Source organism: Brienomyrus brachyistius, chromosome 19, assembly GCF_023856365.1.
Source record: "Brienomyrus brachyistius isolate T26 chromosome 19, BBRACH_0.4, whole genome shotgun sequence".
In the NCBI taxonomy this organism is placed as follows: Eukaryota; Metazoa; Chordata; class Actinopteri; order Osteoglossiformes; family Mormyridae; genus Brienomyrus; species Brienomyrus brachyistius.
In genome coordinates this window covers 11,859,036-11,882,935 of record NC_064551.1, presented here as the reverse complement: position 1 = coordinate 11,882,935, position 23,900 = coordinate 11,859,036, and the positions used below count along the sequence as shown (strand labels likewise).

At 46.3% G+C, this 23,900-nt stretch overlaps 1 protein-coding gene across 4 annotated transcripts; it reads right to left on the bottom strand.

Annotated features, from left to right (window-relative positions):
• Nucleotides 1-1,977: 1,977 nt before the first annotated feature.
• Nucleotides 1,978-23,390, bottom strand: LOC125714637 (ribosomal protein S6 kinase alpha-5-like). Of its 4 annotated transcripts, none has more exons than XM_048985390.1 (17): nt 23,366-23,390; nt 18,833-18,904; nt 18,483-18,701; nt 18,063-18,178; nt 17,595-17,696; nt 17,193-17,276; nt 16,931-17,034; nt 16,698-16,848; nt 16,408-16,569; nt 14,699-14,824; nt 14,172-14,305; nt 13,891-13,984; nt 12,648-12,818; nt 12,227-12,418; nt 9,147-9,306; nt 7,453-7,616; nt 1,978-6,631 (listed from the first exon to the last, which is right to left on the bottom strand). In XM_048985390.1, exons 3-17 carry the CDS (start codon nt 18,637-18,639, stop codon nt 6,356-6,358), a joined length of 2,193 nt encoding a protein of 730 aa, XP_048841347.1. In that variant the 5' UTR covers nt 18,640-18,701; nt 18,833-18,904; nt 23,366-23,390; the 3' UTR covers nt 1,978-6,355. The 4 variants fall into 4 exon arrangements, 3 of the variants coding, with proteins under 3 accessions (XP_048841347.1, XP_048841345.1, XP_048841346.1); XM_048985388.1 differs by lacking the exon at nt 23,366-23,390 and adding an exon at nt 22,172-22,496; XM_048985389.1 differs by lacking the exon at nt 23,366-23,390 and adding an exon at nt 22,115-22,164.
• Nucleotides 23,391-23,900: the final 510 nt, after the last annotated feature.

Here is a 23,900-nt window from a genome sequence, read left to right as displayed (position 1 = left end):
AGTTCCCTGGGAGTTGGGAGGGAGCAAAAAGGCAGACTGTCTGGGGGTCCCCGAGGACTGGTTTGAGAAACACTGACATAGGGAAAATGTTACACTGGATTTTCAGTGAGTGCCATTTTAAAAGAACATACAACCATATTAAATATATTAGGCATTAAATCACAATAACTAGTTACAAGACATTTGTCAATGGGATTGGGGGGGGGGGGGCTTACATTTAATGCCCCCCAAGGACGTGGTGGTCTGGGTAAGGGAACCAATTAAAATGAACGAATGATAAAACTCTACGAGATGTTCTTCTCTACTGCACTGGAAAGGGCCACAAAGGCAAAAATGTTTTTGTCTGCCTGCCGAAACCCTTCCAGTGCACTTATAAAATGTCAGGTAGATCCCAGAAACACCCCCTCCATCTTAGGAGTGACTCTGAACACAAGCTGCCCTAAATAAGCCAGTTGGAAGTGTTTGGGGGTGGGGGGGTGGGAAGGATAACGCATAAGCAGAACTAAAACAGGCTAACCAATCAGTCAAAAATAAGAAAACATAATAAATATTACGCTATAAAACAGGTAAAACATTAAAAAATTTAACTTAAACACAAAAGTAGAAAAACAGAACTATAGTGATAGTCACACAAAACAGAAAAAACGCAAAACTTCCCAAAGTATTAGATTTACACTAAAGAACAAAAGTAAATAAATAGTTTGAATGAGGTGACCCACTATACTGCAGCCCACCGGTGGTTCATTGGAAGCTCAGCCTAGCTGCACTTACAAGTGGACTCTGACAGCATGTATCTTTGTAATGTGCCATTTGCCTCAATTGTACATTGCTTTGGAAGAAAGCATCTGTTAAATAAAAGTAAATAGGCATCTAATTTTCACCCCACATGTGGGACACTGTGTTCCAGCCACGCACGGCTCACTCAGGTTCAATGCTATAGTCGCCCGCATGTCCTGTTTAGAGCACTACAGAATCTTTAAGCAGTCTTGTTTCTGAGTGGTAAATGAACAGAGCTCTGGGGGTTTAAAAAAAACCATAAAAGATCCCAGGGCATCATTCGAAAGAGGAGGAGTGGTACCCTGATTCCATGGCTAAATTGCGCACCGGCCTCCTAATCATCCTCTATATCTAGCCGGTGAATTCTCTCCTGTCCCTTCAATGCCTTAGCCACTGCGTGGTGAGTGTACTGGTGCAGAATGGCTGCAGTCGCATCATCCAGGTGGGGGCTACACAGTGGTGGCGGTTGAAGTGGCTCCGCTATGGTTCGTTGGGTGTCTCGAGAAGCGCTGAATAAATGCAACATTCATTCATTATTTCAAGGTAAGGGTAGACCCTGGACAAGGTGCTGTCCTGTGTTTTATGTGGGCAGTGGTGGCTTAATGGTTAGGGAAGCGCACTCATAATTGAAAGATTGTGAATCCCCGACCAGTAAGGCACCACTGAGGTACCCTGAGCAAGGTACCACCCCCAAGCACTGCTCCCTGGGTGCCGGATTAGCTGCCCCCTGATATGTCCCATTATCACATATGGGTTAAATGCAGAGAGTCCATTTTGTTGTTTGTGCACTGTGATGTGTCAACAATGACAACTAATCACTTAATTCTAAATTCTATTTTGAGATGCCATAATTGCATGTCTTTAAAGATCAGGAGGAAACCGGAGTTGACAATTTAGCCCTTTTCAACGGGAGTTAGAGATTCAAGTGCTGGCTAGATGAAACTGCGTAGAATGGTCTTATTGTAGCCTTAAAAATGTTGAAGTAAAACATGAGAAAAGGTAAACATTTAAATCCCTTAAAGGAAGAACCTTGGGACTGAATTATGATGCCCTCTTCTGGACATCTCTGGAAATACACTAAACATGACCAACTCATTGCGCTTCATATCAAACAAAAACAGTAGATTAAAGCCATAAGCTGGTCAACCTTTAATATAAATATAACACAAAATCAGCAAATAGCAAGAACAACAGACAAGGTTATTTCCATAAATATGATACATTTTATTTAACATTAAGATACAGTACTGGTTGTTATTTTTTTCAAGGTTTCAAAATATTTCAGCCCTTAACATGATCACATTAGTATCCCACCCACAAACATTTTAAACACTGAATGAACGAGAAAAGCAAGGAATATCATTAGGCTCCAAAGACATGTCGGGGATATTAAACACACCAAATGTACAACACATCAAGAGCTGATTTAGCTCCCTAAACCAGTGTTTCAAAGTCCAGTCCACGGGGACCCACAGTCAGTCCGCAATTTTGCTCTCTCCAAGCTCACTGCTAGACAGTCCACATTTTTGCTGCTCTATCTGTGAGCTGGAAGGGAGCAAAATGTGGACTGTTTGTGGGTCCCCAAGGACTGGATTGGGAAACATTGCTGTAAACCATGACAAAACTTCCATCTTTTTGTCTATGTCTTTAAAAAAAAAATACTCACCGTCCCTTTAAATATTTAAATAAAGCCATATATAAACCCACATTTTTCAAAACCACTCATTACAATTAGAATACTGAAGATGCTGAATTTTGTTCAAAAATTACGCTTTACGGACCATATGTACAACATCATGGGACAGACACCATGTTTTAGTTTGGTACCAGAGTAGCCGTACGCTACATGCAAAATTTTATATGTCAATACAAGAATATTCCTAGTCCAGCTAGAATATCAAAAGTTTAATTGGTATAATTTGGAAATCCATTATTTAAAGCTCTTTTACCTAGAATTTCCTCTGTGTAATCACCACATGAAACACCCCACAGAGAGCACACTAATAGCCGAAAGGAGGGATTCTGTAAAAAGCCAAAGTGCAAACATTTGGCCTGCTGAGCTCCTTCGCTTTCGGCTGCCGAGCGACACACCCAGAAATTTCTTGTTCTTCCAAAAACAACCGATATTGCATGTGGCCTTAGACAGGTATTTGCAAAGGTCGAATGAAACCAAAATAGCATACGCAATATCCGAAACAAAACTACCAGGCAACTATGGCCCGATCTGAAGCGATGTTTTCTGGATATCAAACTGTGGCAAGAACAGTACCGACTATCAGTCATTTCACCACGCAGCGAATGGGACAATAATTATTCAATTTATAACGACTTCCCATATAGGAACTGACATCCATTGAGTTTTGACATAATAAGAAAAACTGGCAGGCAGCCATTGGGGTTTCATTAAATATTATTGCATCAATCAATGTGTCTCCGAAAGCAGCGTTTTTCACCCGGTGTGCCGGGAAAGTGTGCCGTGACAAATAAACACCGTGCTAAGGTGCTGCACCAGGCGGACACACTGTCTGCTTTTAACCAATGAATGAGAGAAACATTCTTGACAAGCAATCTGTGGAAAATACCCCAAAAAGGAAGGTGTCTGCAATCTCATTCACTGCTTTTTTGTTTTAGTAGATAGAGATAAAACAACAAAACACCAACACATGCTGCCCAATAAAAGCTCTCGCAAATAAGGATTTTCTCAGAGTCAAAATAAAAAAAATTCTGTAGTAGCACTTAACTGAAATAGTTCCAACAGAAATGCAGTTAATAATATTACAGGCCTTTACGTTACTCTTGTTACAGGACAATGGAGGGCACCTCCTTGGAGCACGACTGGGCATTTACGCTGGCCTAAAATACCGCAGACAGACCGCAGTGAAACGGGACTGGCCATCTGGCGTACTGGGCGCTTTTAATCCCAGTCCAGCCCTGCATAGGAACTCTGCAGTCTGTCAAGGTAACTGCTGGGGGGCTGCAAAAACACTCACTGCTGGCGATGCCCAAACACGGGTACGAGGACCGAACACAAGGGACAGAGGAGCAGGTAACGGGGGACATTTCACACCGTCTGACCAAGTTTCTCCAAATGTTAATAAAACTCACAATGGGGGAACAATATTGATCTGAGAATGCAAATTTTAAAACACTATAGACTGAGGCTAGGAAAGAGCTGCACAGACAAATAGCTATATAAAAACATTAAATAAATGTATGGCTAAAATTCTTTCAAAAATCTTTTGTTCTCTGCCAAGAGAGACTAAATATAAACCCTTGCTCCTATCTTAAAATACAGTCATGGTATCCCTCAACAAAGTGCAACGTCAGAAAAGTAGTTTCTTAAATACCCCTAACCCTCTAAACACGTTTTGTTAACGTTTGTCCCTGGTGGTCAGGCAAAAGAGCTTGAACTGTACGGCTGAATACAACGAATACACACACACACACACACACACACACACACACACATGTAGGATGACTGCTGCACCGCTGAGATTAGTGGCCACAAACGCCGCTTTTTAAAAAATAAAAGTACTTCCTGCTAATTACTATCCGACTGAATAGCGATGTCACAGGAGTGCATAGGATGGACATGCAAGTAAGCTGCCTCAAACACTGTCAATTAGTTTCACTTTTTTTTTTGCAAATTTCACTGTTAAAGGTTTAAGATGAGGTGACGCAGACTATACCTTGGCCAGCAATCCGTACCGTTCAACGTCTGGTGTATTTCTGCAGCTACTATGAGAATGCAGGAATAACACAGAGAGTTCACACCATTGCGGCAATCCTATAATGTACATTATTGCTTGAGCGATAAGCTATCCACCATTATATCTCGAGTGGTACCTTTGATTAGATTACAGCTCAATTCCACCATCACCCTGCGAAGAAGGGCACAGTGTAGACTGTTAAGATGGTAATTAAATGAAAATTACGCCAATTATAATCCTAAAGTTCTTCCACTTACACTTCTAACAATTTAAAAAAAGGAACAAAATTTCTTTTCCATCTTACCCCAGCAATAATTATCACATCATAATTATCACAGGGGTGTCCAATCACCCTGAGTGGGGTTTAACATTTCCTACAGATTAAAAAATAAAAATGCATGGCAAAAGTGAGTAAGGCAAACACCGGCACTCAGGCTGCGATGCCGAGGAGCCAGCACGCTCACCCTCAGCATCGCCCTCTTTTTGCTTCGGCTAACAGAGATCGAAAACGAAGCTGAAGACCACAGAGACTCGTGAATTCAGGATCGAGTCCAGGCTTCGTATGAGGTATCAAAGAGAAGCGTTGCTCTGGTCTCTCTTAGCTGTAAGCGATGCTACAAGCACAGGCTGGTCAGCCTACCCCACACCCCTAAAATCGCAATCACATTCCAGCACCCCCAAACGACACCAACCCCAACCTACTGGGACTTAACCCACAACAAGTCCCGTGCTTGTCTATATTCATCGGCTGATTCCAAATAGCCAAAATGGACAGTAGAAACTGTGGGTGTGAACAGTTTATCAGCGATATGACCCATGTGTGGACAATAACAGTGTATAAAATCTGCGAGGCCTCCCATTAAAAGCTTAATCCCATTCATAATAGTGTCACACACAGTTGTAATCACATTTTTACCTCGTTTTACCTCCCATTTCAACTTCTCTGGTTCCCAAGTCCATCCCCACCAACAGAAAAATAATTACACATATGCCGTATGTGATCAACAAGCTGATTTCCCTCATGGCACCCAACTGCAGGTCACCATGGTCCTAGGAGCTGCTTCCACGAATCTGCTCACACGCAGAGCGTAGAAAATCCAGAATTTGACTTTAAAGGCGAAGTCTTTCGCTGCAAGGGGACCGGTCACCTCTGCCGTAACCAAAGAAATCGCCAGGCCCTCCACTACAACACTGCACCGACACAGAAACAGCGTTTACATGCAGCTCAGAGGGAAAAGCAGGAACCAGATGTGATGCCCTAAAGCACGTCGTTAGATGGAATCTGTAAAGATTAACAGATTAATAGCCAAATCTCAAGAATGAACCAGTTGTGCACTGAGCCCCAATGGGCCACACTGCTATCATTCAGCCACAGGAAAGCTGCTCCAGTTGTTGAGTTGTTGCATTGATGTGTTAAACCGATAGGTCTTATAGTTATATGTATAAATATATTAATTCCATCTACATTTACAAAATACTATGCTTATACATCTCATTACAAATCAGACAAGGTCCTGACTTGGAAAGTGAAGAGTCAAACATGGCTGTAAAGGAGCAGGAGCGAAACTTCACTTGCCGTCCTTCCCAAAAAGCTCAAAACTGCGGTCCAGGAGCCACCTTCTGCCATACTGTTTACGGGCGGCCAGCAGGGGGCGGCCCTACTCCGGGTGTCCACCGATCCCGGGGTGAGCTCATTTATTGCTGTTTATAAAGGGCAGCAGGCCCAGCATGCATCAGATCACTCCCACATCACTGGGTTCATTCAGAGCAGGTCTCAGTATCTATGCCAGTGGGGGGGGGGGGGGGGGGGGCATGCATGTGCATACTCCAGCTCAGCTTATGCCCCCCCCACTTCCACCCTAACAGGGTCAATCTGAAAGGGGGCATATTGACGGTGAGGTAGGACACATGGCAGCTTTCCCGCCGTCCGTGTCGGGAGGGGGCAGTGTGCCCACGGGCGTTACGCGGGCCTCACCGGGTGGGGGCGTCTTGTCTCGCGACTGCGAGCAGGATGACGAAGAGGAGCTGGAGCTGCTGCGGGTCTCGGTGCCAGTGCTGGTCTTCTTCATCTTCCTCCTCTTGGCCAGCGGGGCCTTGTCGACTGTCTGCAGCCGGAAACCCTCCCTCTTACACTTACCGAAAGCCTGGAGATTCGGGGTGGGGTGGGGGGGGGACACTGATTACCTACACACACCCCATAAAGGCGTATGTGCCACTTTTTAGAAAAGAAAACATATTATTAAAAGTATTGTACTGAAGTCAAAGACAGCCAAATAAAATGATGTTTAAATGATCTTCATGCGTATACCTGTCGAAGTGTGTCAGCTTGGCCATTTCAAAACATGCGAAAACCACCTGACTATCTGCAGCAACCATCCAATACACCCATGTATTTTTTACCTTGACCACTAGCACACCTCATATGGCTAATCAATGTCTTAATGACTTTTTAAAACGAGTTCCATTAATAGATTAAGTGAGCTGGTGGTGAAATTTAACAAATACGGGGGGAACGGCGGAGGTGCCCCCCGAGGAGAGGTTTGGGAGCTGAAGCCACGTTCATCTAGCCGTCCAGCAAGATATCAGTTACTTTTTGGAGCACGTAAGAAATTATGACTAGTTTTTAATGTGTTATTCTTAATTTGTATATGTTATAATGTGTTTCTTTTCTGAGTAAAAGTGCACTTACTATCCAGATAAATTGCTTTAAAAATTTCTTTTGACTGCCTATGACTTTTGCACAGTATGGTATATACACATTCAAATTTTAAATAATGTAAAAAAAAAGGCAAAAAGATTAGGACTTATACATATATAAAAGCATATTTATATGTTATGTTTATGTTTTATGAAGAAAATAAGGTCAGACATGATGAAAAGCCTTGGATTATGTTGAATTAATTGCACATCATTATTTGGACCCCCCACCCTGTCGGGCAGCCCCCCCCGCACACACGGGCCTCACATGGAAGGTGGCCTTGATGCAGGTGTGCACAGATGCGGCTGTGGAGCCCAGGATGTCGGGGGTCATCAGCGGGTTGGAGGACAGCTGGCTGTCCGCCTGCAGCCAGGCGTTATAGCGCAGGTCGCACATCTTGATGCGCTTGCTGGGGTCCACCGTCAACAACTCTGCAGGGCCAGACACACCACAGCTCACCTTAGGGGGGCGCTGTGCACGGGAGCGACATCAAACCACGATGTACGGCTGTCCTTTGTTGGAGCTTCTGCGGGAATAGCTCCCAAAATGTCTCCTGACTCATAATTACAGTCATTATATCTTTGTTGAATAAATGGTTTGAAAAATCAATGTCAGTGATGGAAGGATTATGTGAACCTTTCGGATAATGAAGTCTTGATAAGAGGAATGTTTCTCCAGTTAAATTCTCCATTCTGTTTTGGCGGGGGGCATATAAATCAACACACACACGTTTGATTTCTTGGTCTTCACAACAGAATTGTGTTCAACCTCAATGTGGCATGATCAGAAGGAGGACCACAGAAGAAGAGGCTCTTAAGACTAGAAAACGTTACATGGTTTGCTAGGACTTCACCCACCATCAGACCTTCAGTTTCCTCCAACATGCGACAAGGAAGCTGAAGTGGACAGTTAGGGACCTGCAGGTATCTGAGAACATTTATATATTGATGAATTTGGTGTATGAAAAATAACACAGTGGTATTGAAGGGCATTCACCACGGAGGATAGCACTGTTCTTCATGAACAGAAACACACATTCACTAAATGTTCACTAAAGCCTACCTGCATGTCATCTGTGAGGACAGATGAGACCATAATTGAACTCTTAGGTAAATTGAAGAAGCTTGCATACCAACACCAGAACCTCATGCCAATGGTGAAGCTCATGGAGAAATATAATGACATTGGGCTGCTTTGCTGTTTCAAGGCCTGGGTGGTTTGTGAACCGATGAGAGACCAAAGAGTTCCAGACAGCATCAAGAAATTCAAGAGCACAGTGTCATGTTTGTGTACGGCCACTGAACGTGACGATGATCCAAAACACAGCAGATAAACCAAGAACGGAAAGGAAACAGAGTAAATGCTGCATTTTAGATTCCAGATCTTAAGCCCATAGAAATCGTGCAGCATAATCGGAAACAGACCATTCAAACGAAACATCCTCAAAAATATAAAAGGAAGTGAAACAGAAAGGACAGGCCAACATCTCTCCTAAATTTGGAACAGGTCTGATCAGCAGCTGGTCGACATTATTTTAGCCTCCTTTACTGGAAATAAAGGTTCACATACTTTTACAAACTAATTTGTTCAACAAAGATAGGGCAATGTGAAACGTGTGTATGTGTGTGTGTGTGTGTGTGTGTGTGTGTGTGCACATGTGTATGCTTGCTGAAGACCTATGCCTTCATTATTATGACTGATGAAAGATATATTTCATATAAAAATCCAGATAATTCTATAAGGTTCAGAAACTGTTCCTCACCACTATACATGCGTAGAAATAGCGAGCAGTTGGTAGGAATATCTCTGTTTTTTTAAAAGCCTATGTTTGTTATTATATTTAGGTAGGAATGCAGATTGCAGGTGTCCTTTAAAGTGCCCGATCTGTAAGCATCCGTCGCAAAGGACATAACCAGCCTGGACCCTCCAGATGTGAACCGGGACTCCACCTTGGGCCGTACCTTGTATTAAGTCCTTGGCCTGCTGGGACACATTCCTCCAGGCCTCCCCGTCGAAGGAGAAGTCGCCCTGCTTGATCTTCTTCATGATCTCCTCAGCACTGGTGTGGGTGAGGCTCTTCTCTCTGCTCTGAAAGGGCACCTGCCCTGACAGCATCGTGTACTGCGGTGATGAGAACAGCGGAAACGAACCAGTCAGGGTCGTATGTTACTCTAACCCAGTGTTTCTCAAACCGGTCTTCGGGGACCTCCAGGCCACGCCTTTGCTCTCTCCCCGGGCCCAAGGGAGCAAAAACGTGGACCAGCAGGGGGTCCCTGAAAAGGCTGCCCTAACCCCACAAAGGCATTCGTATGCTATATGAGGCATATATGACGACATCCAAATAACGATGGTCAATATGCCAATATCAGTATCACATCGGAACACCAAAACTTAAAAACGGTATGATTTATCGTCTTGCAAATTGATATTTTAAGGCTGATTTATACTTCTGAGGTGATGCCATAGCCTACACAGAGCTTACGCCATAGTGTACATAGAGCTTACACCATAGCCTACACAGAGCCTACACCATATCCTACACAGAGCTTACGCCATAGCGTACATAGAGCTTACGCCATAGCCTACACAGAGCCTACACCATATCCTACACAGAGCTTACGCCATAGCATACATAGAGCTTACGCCATAGCCTACACAGAGCCTACACCATATCCTACACAGAGCTTACGCCATAGCGTACATAGAGCTTACGCCATAACCTACACAGAGCCTACACCATATCCTACACAGAGCTTACGCCATAGCGTACATAGAGCTTACGCCATAACATACACAGAGCCTACACCATATCCTACACAGAGCTGACGCCATCACCTATATGTGAATGGCTGCAACCACAGCAAAAACAGCAGGCTAGCAATGAGTTAATCACAACCTGTCCCACACTAAAACCCTCCCAGTTGAAAACAAATGACAAAACATCTATGTAGAAGGAAGTGTGATGCTACCAAGCGGACCAATCACAGTCGTTGTGGTCTGCATCACTGCGATGTGTGCTTACATTACTTGGCAGGTGCGCGTCAGGTTACGATGTAGATTACACGCAGAAGTATAAATCAGCCGTAAGAAGTAATATCACATAGCGGATGTACTGAATCTGCGCTTTGAGGATAGACAAACCCTGAAACCACAAAACTACATCTCTTTGGAATAAGTTTAAATTGCCAGAAAACTGTCAATTTTATTTATTTGTTTTTGACTCCTCTATTGACTCCCCTCTTAAGCTACACTGGAAGAGTATTAGGGCCAAAAAATAAATAAATCACAAAACAGTTTTTATATTAACGTCAAAATAAACTTTTAAAAAAAGTTGAAAGTTAAATGGTAGGAAACTGTGAGTAACTGTGAGATATCGGTAGGAGGTGAATCGTTGAACATGACGACACCATACAGACGCCTCACATTCAGCTGCTTTCTGGGTTCGTTCCACACAAAATGAAGGCTCACATCTGCTAGGAAATGAGTTTCCAAACTCCAGACCACAACCCCAAAATAACAGTGACAGAGACGCACGGCCACCACTAGGTTTACATTAGTGGTCTCCATACTTTATCACAGGGGGATAGCCCCATTGCTGTGACGGTTAAAATGGGATATTTCTTCCTGGTATGTTTATAGACATATTCCGCAAATCATCTCGTGACACCTACTGTCGGAACTGCTGTGCAGGAGAAATCTGTAGATATCTGATATCACCTATCTAAAATAACACGTAGGCTAAAATGAATAGTTAATTCCCGTACTATTCTGCCTTTTTTGTCATAAAATTATTACTTTATTCCCTTAAAATTACGATTTTTCCTCATAACTTTATTCTCATAATATTAAGCTACAACTTTATTCTCGTAATATAGCTATTTTCATAATATTAGGCTACTGCTTTATTCTCAGAAAATTACGACTATTCTCAAAATCTCAATTTTTTTTTTCCTCAATGCGGCCATAATATACTGACGCTACTTTGCAAATGTATCAAACTTATATTCTCCAAAACACTTTGTAAAATGTTTTTGTGACGCCCGGCCCGTCCGCTCCTCGTGTGTGCCACGCCCCCTAATTACCCACATGTGATTCCCTGATCGTGCCCAGCCGTGTCTTGTTATCTTTTGCTTCGTCTGATGTATTTAAGTCTCTGGCGTGCCTGAACCCGTTGTCTGTCATTGATGTTACCTGCTGTTAGTCAATGTTTCCTGTCTGTAGATCCCCTAATAAATCCCCGTTCACCCTGCTCTTGCCTGCTCGCCTGCTCCTCTGCCCGTCGCCCTGTCCATGCGCCTCACCCGCTATCGCCGAGCGTGACAGTTTTGAGTATTTGTTCTATTATTGGAAGAGAATAGCTGTACAAACTTAATTAAAAAAAAAAAAAAAAAAACTTCAGGGAGACACACAGTCGCACTCATTTCACGCCTCTTGTGTGGAGAAGTCGCGCAGAGGGAAGACGGAAATTGCTGTTGCTCACTGTCGGCCTCTAGCTGATCCAGAGGACAGCAGAAGTGAGATATGGAGCTATTTTGGTTTTAAACAGAACGAAAAGAGTGATCATGCAAACCTACCGGCCCCGGTATGCAAACGCTGCTATATGGGAGCAGCACGTCTCTCGCTGACCCCGAATTATATAAGGGGTTTGAAGATGGTCAGGTGTGTATGATAGGATACTGATGCAATTTAGCGATTATTATGTTTTGTGTCTCTGTTTATAGTCATGTTTAGCCTACATGCAAGTTCATTAATATCCCTTAGACCAGACTAATTGATGAAAAAAACAAACACAAATATGAACCAAAGGTCATCAGTGGGGTTTGGAAGCCAAATTAATATCCGAATTTGTGTATTGAATAAACGCATATTTCACTGATAATGTTACTCGTACAGTTTTATCATTGTCAGACTGTAGCCAGTCACATGACCACCTGCCTACACTGGAACTCTATTGATTTGGCCCTAAAGCATGATTTCACGGTCAGTAATCCAGGCTGGTGTTAAAGTGCACATATCTGCGCTCAGCATGAGCTCAACCCACCAGGATGACGCCTAGGCTCCACAGGTCACATGACTCGTCGTAGCCGTCGTATTTGAGGATCTCGGGCGCGGCGTACTGCAAGGTGAAGCACGGCGTCTTCAGGAGCTGGTTATCTGGAGGTTTGAGTCTGGCGAAGCCAAAGTCGATGATCTTTATTTCCGAGGCCTCGCTCTCGTCCATGAATAGCAGGTTCTGGGGGGAAGGGGGGGGGGGGAACAGCGTTACCATGGCAAAGCCAGGCCTTGCTTTTAAGGGAAAATGACATCACAAAGGACTACAGCAGGCTACACAAACGAAAGAGACCAACTGCATCTCATGGAAACATTATTCACATAGTCATTGCGCTGAGCTCACACGCTTGTAGCGCTGGACCCCCAGATCCTGCCAGCCGCACGTCCCGGCAGAGGGCTACGACTCGTACCTCAGGCTTGAGGTCGCGGTGCACCACGCCCACGTCGTGCATGTGGCTGACGGCAGACACCAGCTTGCGCATGATGCGGCTGGCCTCAGTCTCGCTGAAAAGCCGCTTGCGCCGGATGCGATCCAGGAGCTCCCCGCCCTGGAGCAGCTCCAGGACCAGATAGGTGTGCAGCTGTGTGGTGAGAGGCCAGCAGGGGGCAGCGGTCAGTCAGCGACACCTTCACGTCAACACGCACTCCCCACCTCCCCCTCCACAAAGATATTTCTGTAGCAATCTTACCTCTGACCCTATGTCGAGTTACCATGTCAGGTGAGGGTATAACCTCCCCTGACCAAGGCCTTCTGAGAAAGATCACTCTTACTGGAAAACTTGGGGCCAGGGATAAGTAATCCGTTACTGAAAAGCATCGTAGAATTTTGTAAGGGTGGTGTGTGGCTCTGCAGGTTAGGACCCAGAAGGTTGCTGGTTCGAATCCCGTGGTGGTGATGCTCAGTCAGCCGTTAGACCCTTAACCACCCGGTACACAGAGTGACTCTCTGATCCCCAACTGTATGTTACTATAGACAAAAGCATCTGAGAAATAAATAGAGGTAACAATCCTTTTGAACTCCTATCATTTCCGCACTATAGTCTGCCTCTCAAAACTGATTGAGCATCAAAACTGACATATAGGCACCATTGGGCTCTACTCTTCCCTGCAGCCCCTCAGTCCCCTTCCAGTATCCATCTGTGAGGACTGGAGTAGATTCAGCAAATAAAGGAGATGAAATAGAATCAGATTCAGGAAGGAATCATCCACAAACATCCATCGATGCTCCATTTTCACAAACTATACTTACTAAACTAAACAGCGAGGGCACGTATGCCAGAGGACACATTAATACAATTATAATTCAGCTGCATTAATACCTGGATAGGGAACAATCAGCGTCTGTGCTCACTGAGCCCTGGGGAGCAGTCCTGAGTGCTTTAGCAGAAGGGTAATATCACTAATTAGCAGAATGCGGGACAGAGTGGATTGGGGGGGGGGGGCTTTGATCAGAGCGCAGAGGCCACTTGGGGGCAGGAGCCATGAGCTGGATGCAGAGGCAGTAATACTATAGCGATGCCCCCCAACTCAGGGCATGCAGACGACGCCACCTGGCCCCAGCCAAACCGGCTAGCATTATCACACACATGCACATATGCGCAAACACACTCATGCATGCATCGCTGTCATGTATCTCATGAGGGTGGAACCCACCTGGTCGTGATAGACCTCGTGGCACTTTACGACGTTGGGGTGGCCGTCACAGAGCTTCAGAGCGGCTATCTCGTTCTGGGTCTGAACTTCCATCCTAGGTGTGGGTGACACGCAACATGATGGTCACATGACACGTGTGAGTATAGCAACCGCTGTGGGCGACACAAAATGCGCTGGTCACATGACATGAGTGAGTATGTTAACCGGTGTGGGTGACACGCAACACGATGGTCACATGACATGAGTGAGTATAGTGATCAGCTGGGGGTCTTAGCCGGTACCTCTTGCTGACGATCTTGACGGCGTAGATGAGGCCTGTCCGCTTGTGGGTGCACTTCCTGCATATGGAGAAACTGCCCTCCCCCAGGGGGCTGTCCTTCAGGCTCAGCTCGTAGTTCATGTAAAACGGCGAGTCCTGGGGGAGAAGGGGGGTGGGGGGGTGGGCAGGGGTCATGTGTGACACACACCAGCCAGCCGGGGTCTGGCTCCCCACTCATGGGCATATGGTTCAATCAGACGAGATTTAAGCCAATTTCCTCATTAAGGGCCCAAAGGATTTCCACCACAACCGAGAAATGATTTAGGTCGCTAACATACATTACTTCTGTAATAACAGACTTTAAAATCCTACTTATACTTTAAATTTAAATGACTACCGTTGGTGCTCTTCCACCGTTTCACTGGGTTTATTCATCTCTGCCGGACCCAAAGCACCACTAATGCGTGCATGCATCAGCTGCATTTACTCATGCATCGGGTCCTGGTCCATATGGGAATGTCCCATGCCGGTCCCGGCCCGTGGCGTTACCTTCACCATGGCACTCCTGGCCACAGCTGCAGAGCCGGGCCGCTCCAACCCCTTGCACAGCTCAGAGAGATCGCCCACCACAGCGTTGGGCTTGAATAGGATGGACGGCGCCATGAAGGAGTATCCCTGCAGAGAGGACGCAGAGGGGCAGGGCAGATGACATCATCTGGCAGGGCCAGAGAGGATGAGGGGCAGGGCAGCAACAGCGCTGGACGCAAACCTTGAGGGCCGCGTTCCGCACGCTGGCACGTCCAGGCTTTTCAGCCGGGGGTCCTTCCTGCCCCCCAGCCCCTCCTTATAAGACGGGTGATTATGCCCTGGAGTAGCAGCTCTCCGTGTCCATCTGGGGCTATTAATCCAACCTGGAGACGCTTCTGTGTAGTTCCCCTCACCCCAACCAAAGCCCCTCATTACTAGGGCGAGGAAGCGCCAGCGATCTCCTTCAGGAACAGCTGCGCGGGTGGGGGGGGCAGGGGGCCTGATGGCTGAGGAGACGCTCCCTTAATTGCCCGTCTTCAAAACCCAATTGAGCCGCTTTGATATCCTGCCCGGGCCCATCCGACTAAGAAAAACACGGTTACGAGTCGGCGTCACAGGATGGGGGCGGCGATTGTGGGGGGGGGGGTTAATTGCCAGGCTCGCGGGAACATTCGCATGCCTCCAAAGGTGGGGGGGGAGGAGGGCAAGAAGCCGAGAGTGCGCAATTAAAGAGTGCGGCGGGAGTGAAAGGCGACGCGGGGCCGTCGCCGCGGTGACGCCGCCGCCGCCTGACTCCGCTCTCCGGGACGGATCTGTTGATCTGGCAGATGCTGGCAAGCGGCAGAGATCAATGAGGCAATCAGGGCCACTCGAGAGAGCGCCGCATCTGCAGGGCACAGCCGTGGGCCGTATCATCGCTATTCAGGACCCCTCAAAGGCTTATTTACATATATTTACCCAATATATCAGCGCCTCACATCTCAACCCCCCCAGCCAGCAGAGCAGGGGGCTATTTATAACCACTGCTGCCAAACAGAGCACAGGGGTCGGGGAAAGGTTGCCGTGTCAGAAATAAGGATTACTTATTGCTACTTTTCTCCTTCATTTCTTTGTGTCAATCTGCCCATTACGTGTGTTTAAAAAATGTCAGCATTTAACTTTACAGTTGGAGGATGGAGAGTGAGCTCATTCATCCATCTACTAAACATCTATGCAGGTCAAGGTCGTACGGGCGCTTGGAGCCCATCCTAGGAAGTACCCGGTACAAGGCAGGGGCAGACCCTGGATGGGACGCCCGTCCCTCACAGGACCAACACTGAGCTGACCCAGCACTGGAGTTACTGGCCTGACCCAGCTGTAGGGTTAGGTTTTTGATCCCCGTTGTTATAGGAACCCAGGGTCTCACACACCACATGAAAAATCTCCGCTGGAGATGTGGCGGAGATGTGGCACAGACATAGCAAGGCGAGCTGGCTAATTGCCAAACGGCATGACTTCAAGATCCACTGAAAACCGAGGGGCAGGGGGAGAATGAAGGCGGAGGTGGGGATTCAAAACTGCAGCCCTGGGGGGGTGTGCGCTGCCCTACCACCCCCTTCCAAAAGCATAATCAATTTATAAATGTTATTACCAGTTTTGTAGCAGTTGTTTTTAACTTGCAGGTAGTTATTCAGGTCAGCGTTACTGGTAAAGATCAGCCTGGTTAACTGACTGGTATACTCAGCACGTGCCTTAAAGATGCGGTCGCAGTTCTGGGGAGGGGCCGCAGGGGAATAGGTGGGGTCCATCTCGGTGAACTCCTCCGCAAAGTTACTGACATCCAGCTCGTCCCGGATCACCGGCTTGAAAGGTGCCGGAACGTTCTTGGCTGCCAAATCCTCCCAGTTTATCTTCTGGAAGCAGGAAAGGCGGAGAGGGGGGGGCAGAGCACACCAAGACTGAGCCGAACGGAAAACATGACATAATCCAGACGTTTAAAAACTAGCAAGCAGGTGGCGCTGCTTCTCGCTCGCAAGCCGACCTGATAGAAGGCGTGCTTCTGCACATCCTCAGCCCCCGAGGGCCCAGAGCCCAGCCTCTTCTTGGGGTCCTTAGCAAGGAGGCGCTGGATGATGTCTCTAGCCAAGGGCCCTATGTCCTTGGGGAAAGGAGGCTCGGTTTTCAGTATCCTCCTGCGGGAGGAGAGGGAGAGCGAACATTACCCAGGGAGAAGGCTCTCTGGCCTGGGCGGCCCCTTCGCACGGCCTCACTTACTTGGAGATGGCAGCGTGGGAGTTGGTGTCACCGTCCACCGTGAAGGGCGATCCGCCAGTCAACAGCTCGTACATCAGCACCCCCAGACTCCACCAATCCACCGCCTGGCGACGGCACCACAAAGGACATCCCACACAGAAAGCTTTCACTAACATACACCCACTGCTCCATCCATCTGCGGCATGCGCTTAGCGCCTGCACCATCACCATGCCATGTGCAGCTGACGGGGCAGGTCACCGGCTGGGGCGTGTGTGAACCTACCTTATCATGGCCGCTGTCCCCCCCCGCCACGATCTCTGGGGCCATGTACTCGATGGTACCACAGACGGAATATGCCCTCCCGCCCTGTGAACGTAAACAGAAAAACCAGCTCCATGAAACTGGGGTAGGGTGGGGGGACTGCTTTCATAAGCTTAATAACAGATGACCATAAAAATGTATTTGTGCTTATGTAGTGGTATAATCACTATTTAACTACAGACCATCACATAGCTAACTCAGAACAAAGAAGATTCATCTCCATACTGACTGGGTTGAGTTCCTTGGGGAATCTGCACAATAGAGGCAGCTAAAACCAGACTGGTTTTGTGTGCGTTACTGGTGGGTAGCAGAGTACTTCCACAGTGCTGGAGGTTCTGCATGTTCCTTCACCTCTTGACGTACCTCATCAAACTCCTTGCTGAGCCCAAAGTCTGTGAGAACAATGTGCCCATTGGAGTCCATCAGGATGTTTTCCAGCTTCAGGTCCCGATAAACGATACCCAGCTACATCAGAAAAGAGGAACTGTAAGTTTCGGAGCTTTGACTTCCTACTTTTGTTGTTTGTTTGTTCTTTCAGCAACTTCTTGCCACTCAGCGTGCATTTAATTGTTCATCAGTCAAACATAAATGCAATGAACTTCAACAACGAAAATGATATCACTGACATCTCAGTGGCACTGAACTGCAGATTACTGCAGTACTATGTTGAAAGACTGGCTTTTGAAGGAAAGAATGCTTTTCATTATTACTTATTGATTTCTTCTTTGGTTTCCTTCCATTCTTTCAGAAGAGGTATAGAAAAACCAGACCTAATACTGAGGTCTAAACTCTGCTGCTCTGGACTAAACTGGTTGAGGATGGGAATCTGACCTTATGCAGGTGTTCTAGAGCCAGGACGATCTCCCCGCTATACACAACAACCTCCTTCTCCTTGAATCGCACTCTCTGCACCAGGTGTGTGAAGAGCTCGCCACCGTTGACGTAATCTGCAACGGCAAGCTGGCATTAGCAGGAAGGCGGGACACGTCACGTAACGGACCCATCAGCCAATGGCAGCGCTCGGTGGTTCGAGGCATCGAATCACAGGCTGCTTTTAAATAAAGGGGCGGAGGGAGTGACAAACATCAAGGTAAGGGCCAGAGGAAAATGTTAAACAACCAAACAGGGTAAAAATCCACTTATGGAGTAACATCAAACCATGAGTCACACAAATTTAGATGAAATGTCTGGCAAAAAAAACAGAAATTGTTAAAAGAAGAAATAAAAACAGATGGTGCGAGGCGGACAGACCAAGGATGAGGTGCAGCTGGGTGTCGGTCTGGAAGGCGTAGTGCAGGGTGACAAGGAAGGGCGACTGGCGGATGTGCTCGAGGACGTGGCGCTCGGTGCGCGTGTGCTCTGCCGTCTTGGCCTTCTGCACGATGGTGGCCTTCTTCAGCACCTTCATGGCGTACAGCTTCCCTGCGTCATGGCCGCTTACCTTACGCACCAGGAACACCTTGCCATAGGCTGGGGGAGGGTGGACAGGGGTCCGGGGGCGGGCAGCAGGGAGAATACGAAACACTAACGTGAGAATCAAGACAACAAAATTATATTTTAAGGTGATGGAGTATCTGAGTCTCACAGCATGGCCTACTGACCTCCAGTTCCGAGCACCTTGAGCAGCTCGAAGTTCTTTATGCCGACCCTCTCTACATGTCCCGTCAGATTTGCTGGGGGGGGGGGGAGAAACAAAGTCATAATAGAGTTAGACGCCTCTCAAGTTGTACTCCACCAGAGGTCAGAGACAGAGCCGCTCCCCCAGCCTCCGGTGAGCTGTTACCCTCCACCGTTTTTAACTAGTCAAACAATGTTGACTTCATACCGAGAGGTTTTAGCCTGATCTGAAGGGCAGATTAATAAGGTAGAAGTCAGCTGACTTCACTCAGTATGGGCTCAGCCATCAGGGAGCAGGCAGAGGACACATGTAGGTGATAAGCACTGCATTCCTGCCCGGTCTGTTACAATGTGCCTGTCATTCAGGTGAGTCCACAAATACCAGCGAAGGAAGCCACCGAGATGTTTGTGACGCTCTTAGCACCAGGGTTCGTGTCTCACCGTATCACACGCCGAACGACAGAGTGCACAGATGAATTAATTGCCTGATTAATGAACCTGCAGTGGACCAGCAGATGATTTCTTCAAGTGTACAAGCCAAGTGAAGAGTTCCCACCCACCTAAGAGTCAAGCACACTTTAGAACCTGCGAAATGTGAACGCGACAGAAGCAGCGGTACTGTTGTCAGATAGAACAGACAGTGTGCGATGCCGACATTAACATAAACAGACACGTCGTCATTAACACTCGCTGTTCACACAGTGGGCCGTAACAGCTTTGCAGGAATCATGCGAACGGCCTGCTGGGAGGAGATCAGCATTCCTTATGTTCTGCATGGAGCTGTTTAAACAAGCGAGCGTAGTGGAAAAGGAGAAATGGTCAGAAATGTCATTCTCACTACTTCATCTATTTCAGTACAATAACTACATTTTTCATTTGCTGTACTGAGACTGCATTAGAAACAGAGAGACTATTTTTCTGTGGCTCTTCTGCGGCACTGGAAACCAATGCGATCAGGTTCTAACCCTCAGATTATCACTGGTCAGGTTCTAGTCTTTATATAAGTGCAGGCTTTGTATTAGACAGGGGGTTGGGACTCTGTGCCCATGATGGGAAGGTGGACCATGGACGCTGCATACTGGCTGATCCCACACTCTGACCCCAAGCTTAGACACATACAAAGGGGAGAATATGTATCTCCTGAAGAGTAAGATGCCCCCTTAACTTGACCAACTTGGTCATCAAACGGGTCTGTTGAATTCTTTTCAACCTGCAGCTCTACTGAAATCTTGGAACGCGACCATTCCTGCTAAAACTTGCATGGGTCGAAGCACGTTCAACGTTGGACTTCAAATGGTTCGGTCGAGAAAAATCTAGCAGCAACTTGACCAGAAACTCAGAACGCGACAAAACAAAAACCAGTTTCTCAAACAACTCGCTCATAAGGCGACAACAAAACATCCAAAGGCAAGCGGATCTCCGCTTATCCGTGCCCAAGACACTGTCTTACGTTAGCCACGGGTGAAATGTTGTGTCACCGCCTAACCAGTTTGCCCAGTTCCCTGGGCATGGGCAGTTACACCTTAGACGTTTGTGGACTGGCACTCTTGAGTTTGATCCCTGCCCGTTTGCCAGAAAACACAGCAGAACAAGGCAACAAGCAAAATAATATAAACGTAGATCCTCATTAAAAAAACAATCAAATTTTTTTTTCACGTTCCAGGTTTTCCAGTTATACGGAATTATTTCCCTTTAAAACACGAGGGCAGTGAATCCATTTGGCGCCACAGACGTTCCCAGAGAAGAACATGAGCTCCCAAACAGCCTGGCTGGGCCTGGTAGGCATCTTGGGAGACGTGTCCCACGGGAGCCACGCGCTCATGTTACACAACAGGATTCCTGTAATGTTTTTCTTACCTCCCACTCCAGAGTTCATCTCAAGGTAGACAAAGATATCTATTCTAGGTAGGACAATACATTAACACGAGCTGATTAAAAAAACAAAGAAAATTTTGCTCAAGAAATTGTGGATATAAAAGTTATGGATGTGAGTGGATATAAAAGTTCTGTCCTGTAAAACACACACTCACACTCACACACTCACACACACAAACAGTGCAACTCCAATAGGCAAACATCCGCTCTGCTCTTGCTGAAACGCTGACAGATTACAGTAGCTACAAGCTGGAGATTCAAAGTGTCTCTCCGAAGAGAGATCCGAACCAAATATAACCGGCCTCCTGAACTCCACACAGCCCATCCAGAATAACAGCCTGGCTTTCCAGAGGAGAGCCAAGGACACACACCCACAGTACACCACATCCCTGCTGCATGTGTACATGAAACCCTGCCTGTGTGTTACCGTCTCCTTACTTCAGCTGCTGTAAAAGGGACCCATTGGGGATTTTACTCGGACAGTATCTATAACCCAAACTCAACTTTATCTAACGGTTTCCATTAATTACAATATGAAAGAATGAGATACCTCGCCACTTCACTTTAATAATCAAATACAAAGCAGTGATTCAGCCGACAATAAACAAATCTAAGTGTCTATCTGTTGCACTAAGGGACTCAACCACTCAGCCTAGCTGGGCTTGTTCTTCATACCCTCTCTGTCCTGGAGAATTTTGCCCAAAATGCTATCGATACGAAAATGAAAAGGGAAACCTAAATCCAGAAATAGGTAGTCAGAGCAGCTTAAATTGACAAAAATGACATATAAAACTGTACTATCATATAACACTGTCAATAAAAAAAAAACAAAACAATTATTATTATTAGTTTGCATAAACAAATAAATAGATGGTAAGGTGATCGATTTAGACCCAATACATGAATCTGAGCGGGTCCACCGTGCTACGGATTGTTCTCCAGCTAATGTGATCGGGACAGTGTTTGTCACCCTGAGCACCGAGTGTGTCGCCGCCGAAGCGGTTTCACTCGGGACGCGGAAGCCGCACAGCAGCGGCCGGGCGCATAATGCTCAGCGTCCATCGGCTCCGATTTGCCCGCTCGGGTCCAGCCCACTGCAGCTCGCCAGCTCGAGCACTCAAGCAAAGGCTGTAGCATAGGCCTCTCGGTTTTCCATCGGCTTCCCTGCGCTACTGCAGCCGCCGTGCATGCACCGTCTGATGCATCGCCATAATGCACCGTCCGATGTAGCAACCATTCCCCTTAAAATTGGCCCGGCTGCAGACAGATCGGCGAACCGAGAGCCGCAGCCGCAAATCGGCTTCGTAACTCTTCGGAGGCGGGGTGGGGGAGCGGAACTGGAGCGGCAACGCGCACCGACATCGGGCAGGCATTCAAGGCGGAGGGCTCACGTTTCGGAGAAGCCCGGCTCTATGTCCTTGGCGGAGCCCCTAGTATGCGAAACTCACCGTGCGTGACCTCGTGTTTCACCGTGAGCAGGTCGCCTTCCTGGGACGATCCTCCTTCCATCGCGAGCGACTGAGCTCAGGGTTCACTTAGGAAACCTGAAACGCCGCCCCGACCTCAGCACAATGTAGTCGGTATTAAAACGTCAACGAGGCGGCTGACTGCATTAAAGAACAATATCCTCACCAATGCAATACGCCGAAAAATATGCATGCATGCACAATGACATTTGTAGGTCCCACAACCTACTATTACAACTAGCCAAATGCTACACGGTACAGTAAAGCGCCCTCCCAGTGTGGCGATTGGGTTTCTTAAATTAAATCCAAAAATGCAATTGGGACATTTCGCTGTCAAACCTCCTGACAGACGCGCACTACCTGGAAATAAGCTGCCCAGTACGTTTCACCAGTTTATCATTCAGTATCAAGTATATCAGTTCGTTTTTTTGTGGATTAAATGTATAATATGACACTGATCGTTTTGAATCTGCATTCGCGGTTGAGCGAAACTTGCTTGGAAGTAGTTCAATGAGTGAGTCACAAGAAATAGATAATTTATCTGTGATGACCAGAGTGATTCTCAGAACGAATAAAAATAACATCTATTGTTAATGCTGTATTTTGCTTTATTACACTTTATCATTTTAAAAGGGTAATTATTCAATGAAAAAAAAGAGAACAATATATTTAAAAGGACATTTAAAAAAATATATATTACCAGAAGCACATGAGAAATTACCTGCTTGTATAAAGTGAATTTTACATTCGGGAGCGGACATGTACGGTCCTTCAGCATGTCCACATGAAGCGAACTCTATAGCAATGCAGTTTCTAGATTTTACCACACAGTGGCGCTGAAGTACTGGATAATAATGACGTGGCAGACTAAATAGCAACCTTTTGCTACTGAATAATGAAACATTCATCCATTTGTTTTCCATATAGGCTTGTCCTATGAACAACAACAATAATAAAACTCGGCTATAGCGAGGAGTTTGCATGTTCTCCCCATTTCATTTTGGGGTTTCTTCAGGGCTTTCCTGTTTCCCCTCACAATACTACTTATTTATCACAACATATACTGTATAACCACTGCAAACTTTGCTAGTAAATTATTTTTGCATTGAAGACTTAACTGTAATTTGTTGTCAAAAACAATGACTTATTATTTTATAACATCAAAGTAACACGCACCTTCTCTCGTCAGCAGCACGTTGATGTGAGTAATACGCAGACCTACACTTGCACAGGAAAGAGAAGTGGTTTGTATCGTTTACGTCAAGCTCCATTTCTGCTGCAGATGTAAGTTACATATTTCTACTGGTTTTCCCAACGTTGTACAAACCATACTGATTAATTTATACCGCAAGTGGTTTTAGAGCCTATTTAAGGGGGCTTCAGCCTCCCCTGGAATTTTTTATTTTTTTTGCAGTTAATGATTAATTCCTACCCAGTATATATTTCGTAGAAAAGGTATAATCTTGGTATTGGGACGCACTTACATCCTCATTGACTTACCACACTCCAGCTGTATCTATGAAGTCATCACTGAAACAGAAGCTTTTATACCCTCGTCCCCACAATACAAAAGTGTTTCATGTGGCTCTTTTCCTGATTGGTTGCAACATTTACCTTTTTCTTGCTGTAAATAGAACATCTAAATAAACTATTAATGAGCATAAACACCAATACAAAATTCTTCTGACACATGCATTCGTCACGCATGGGT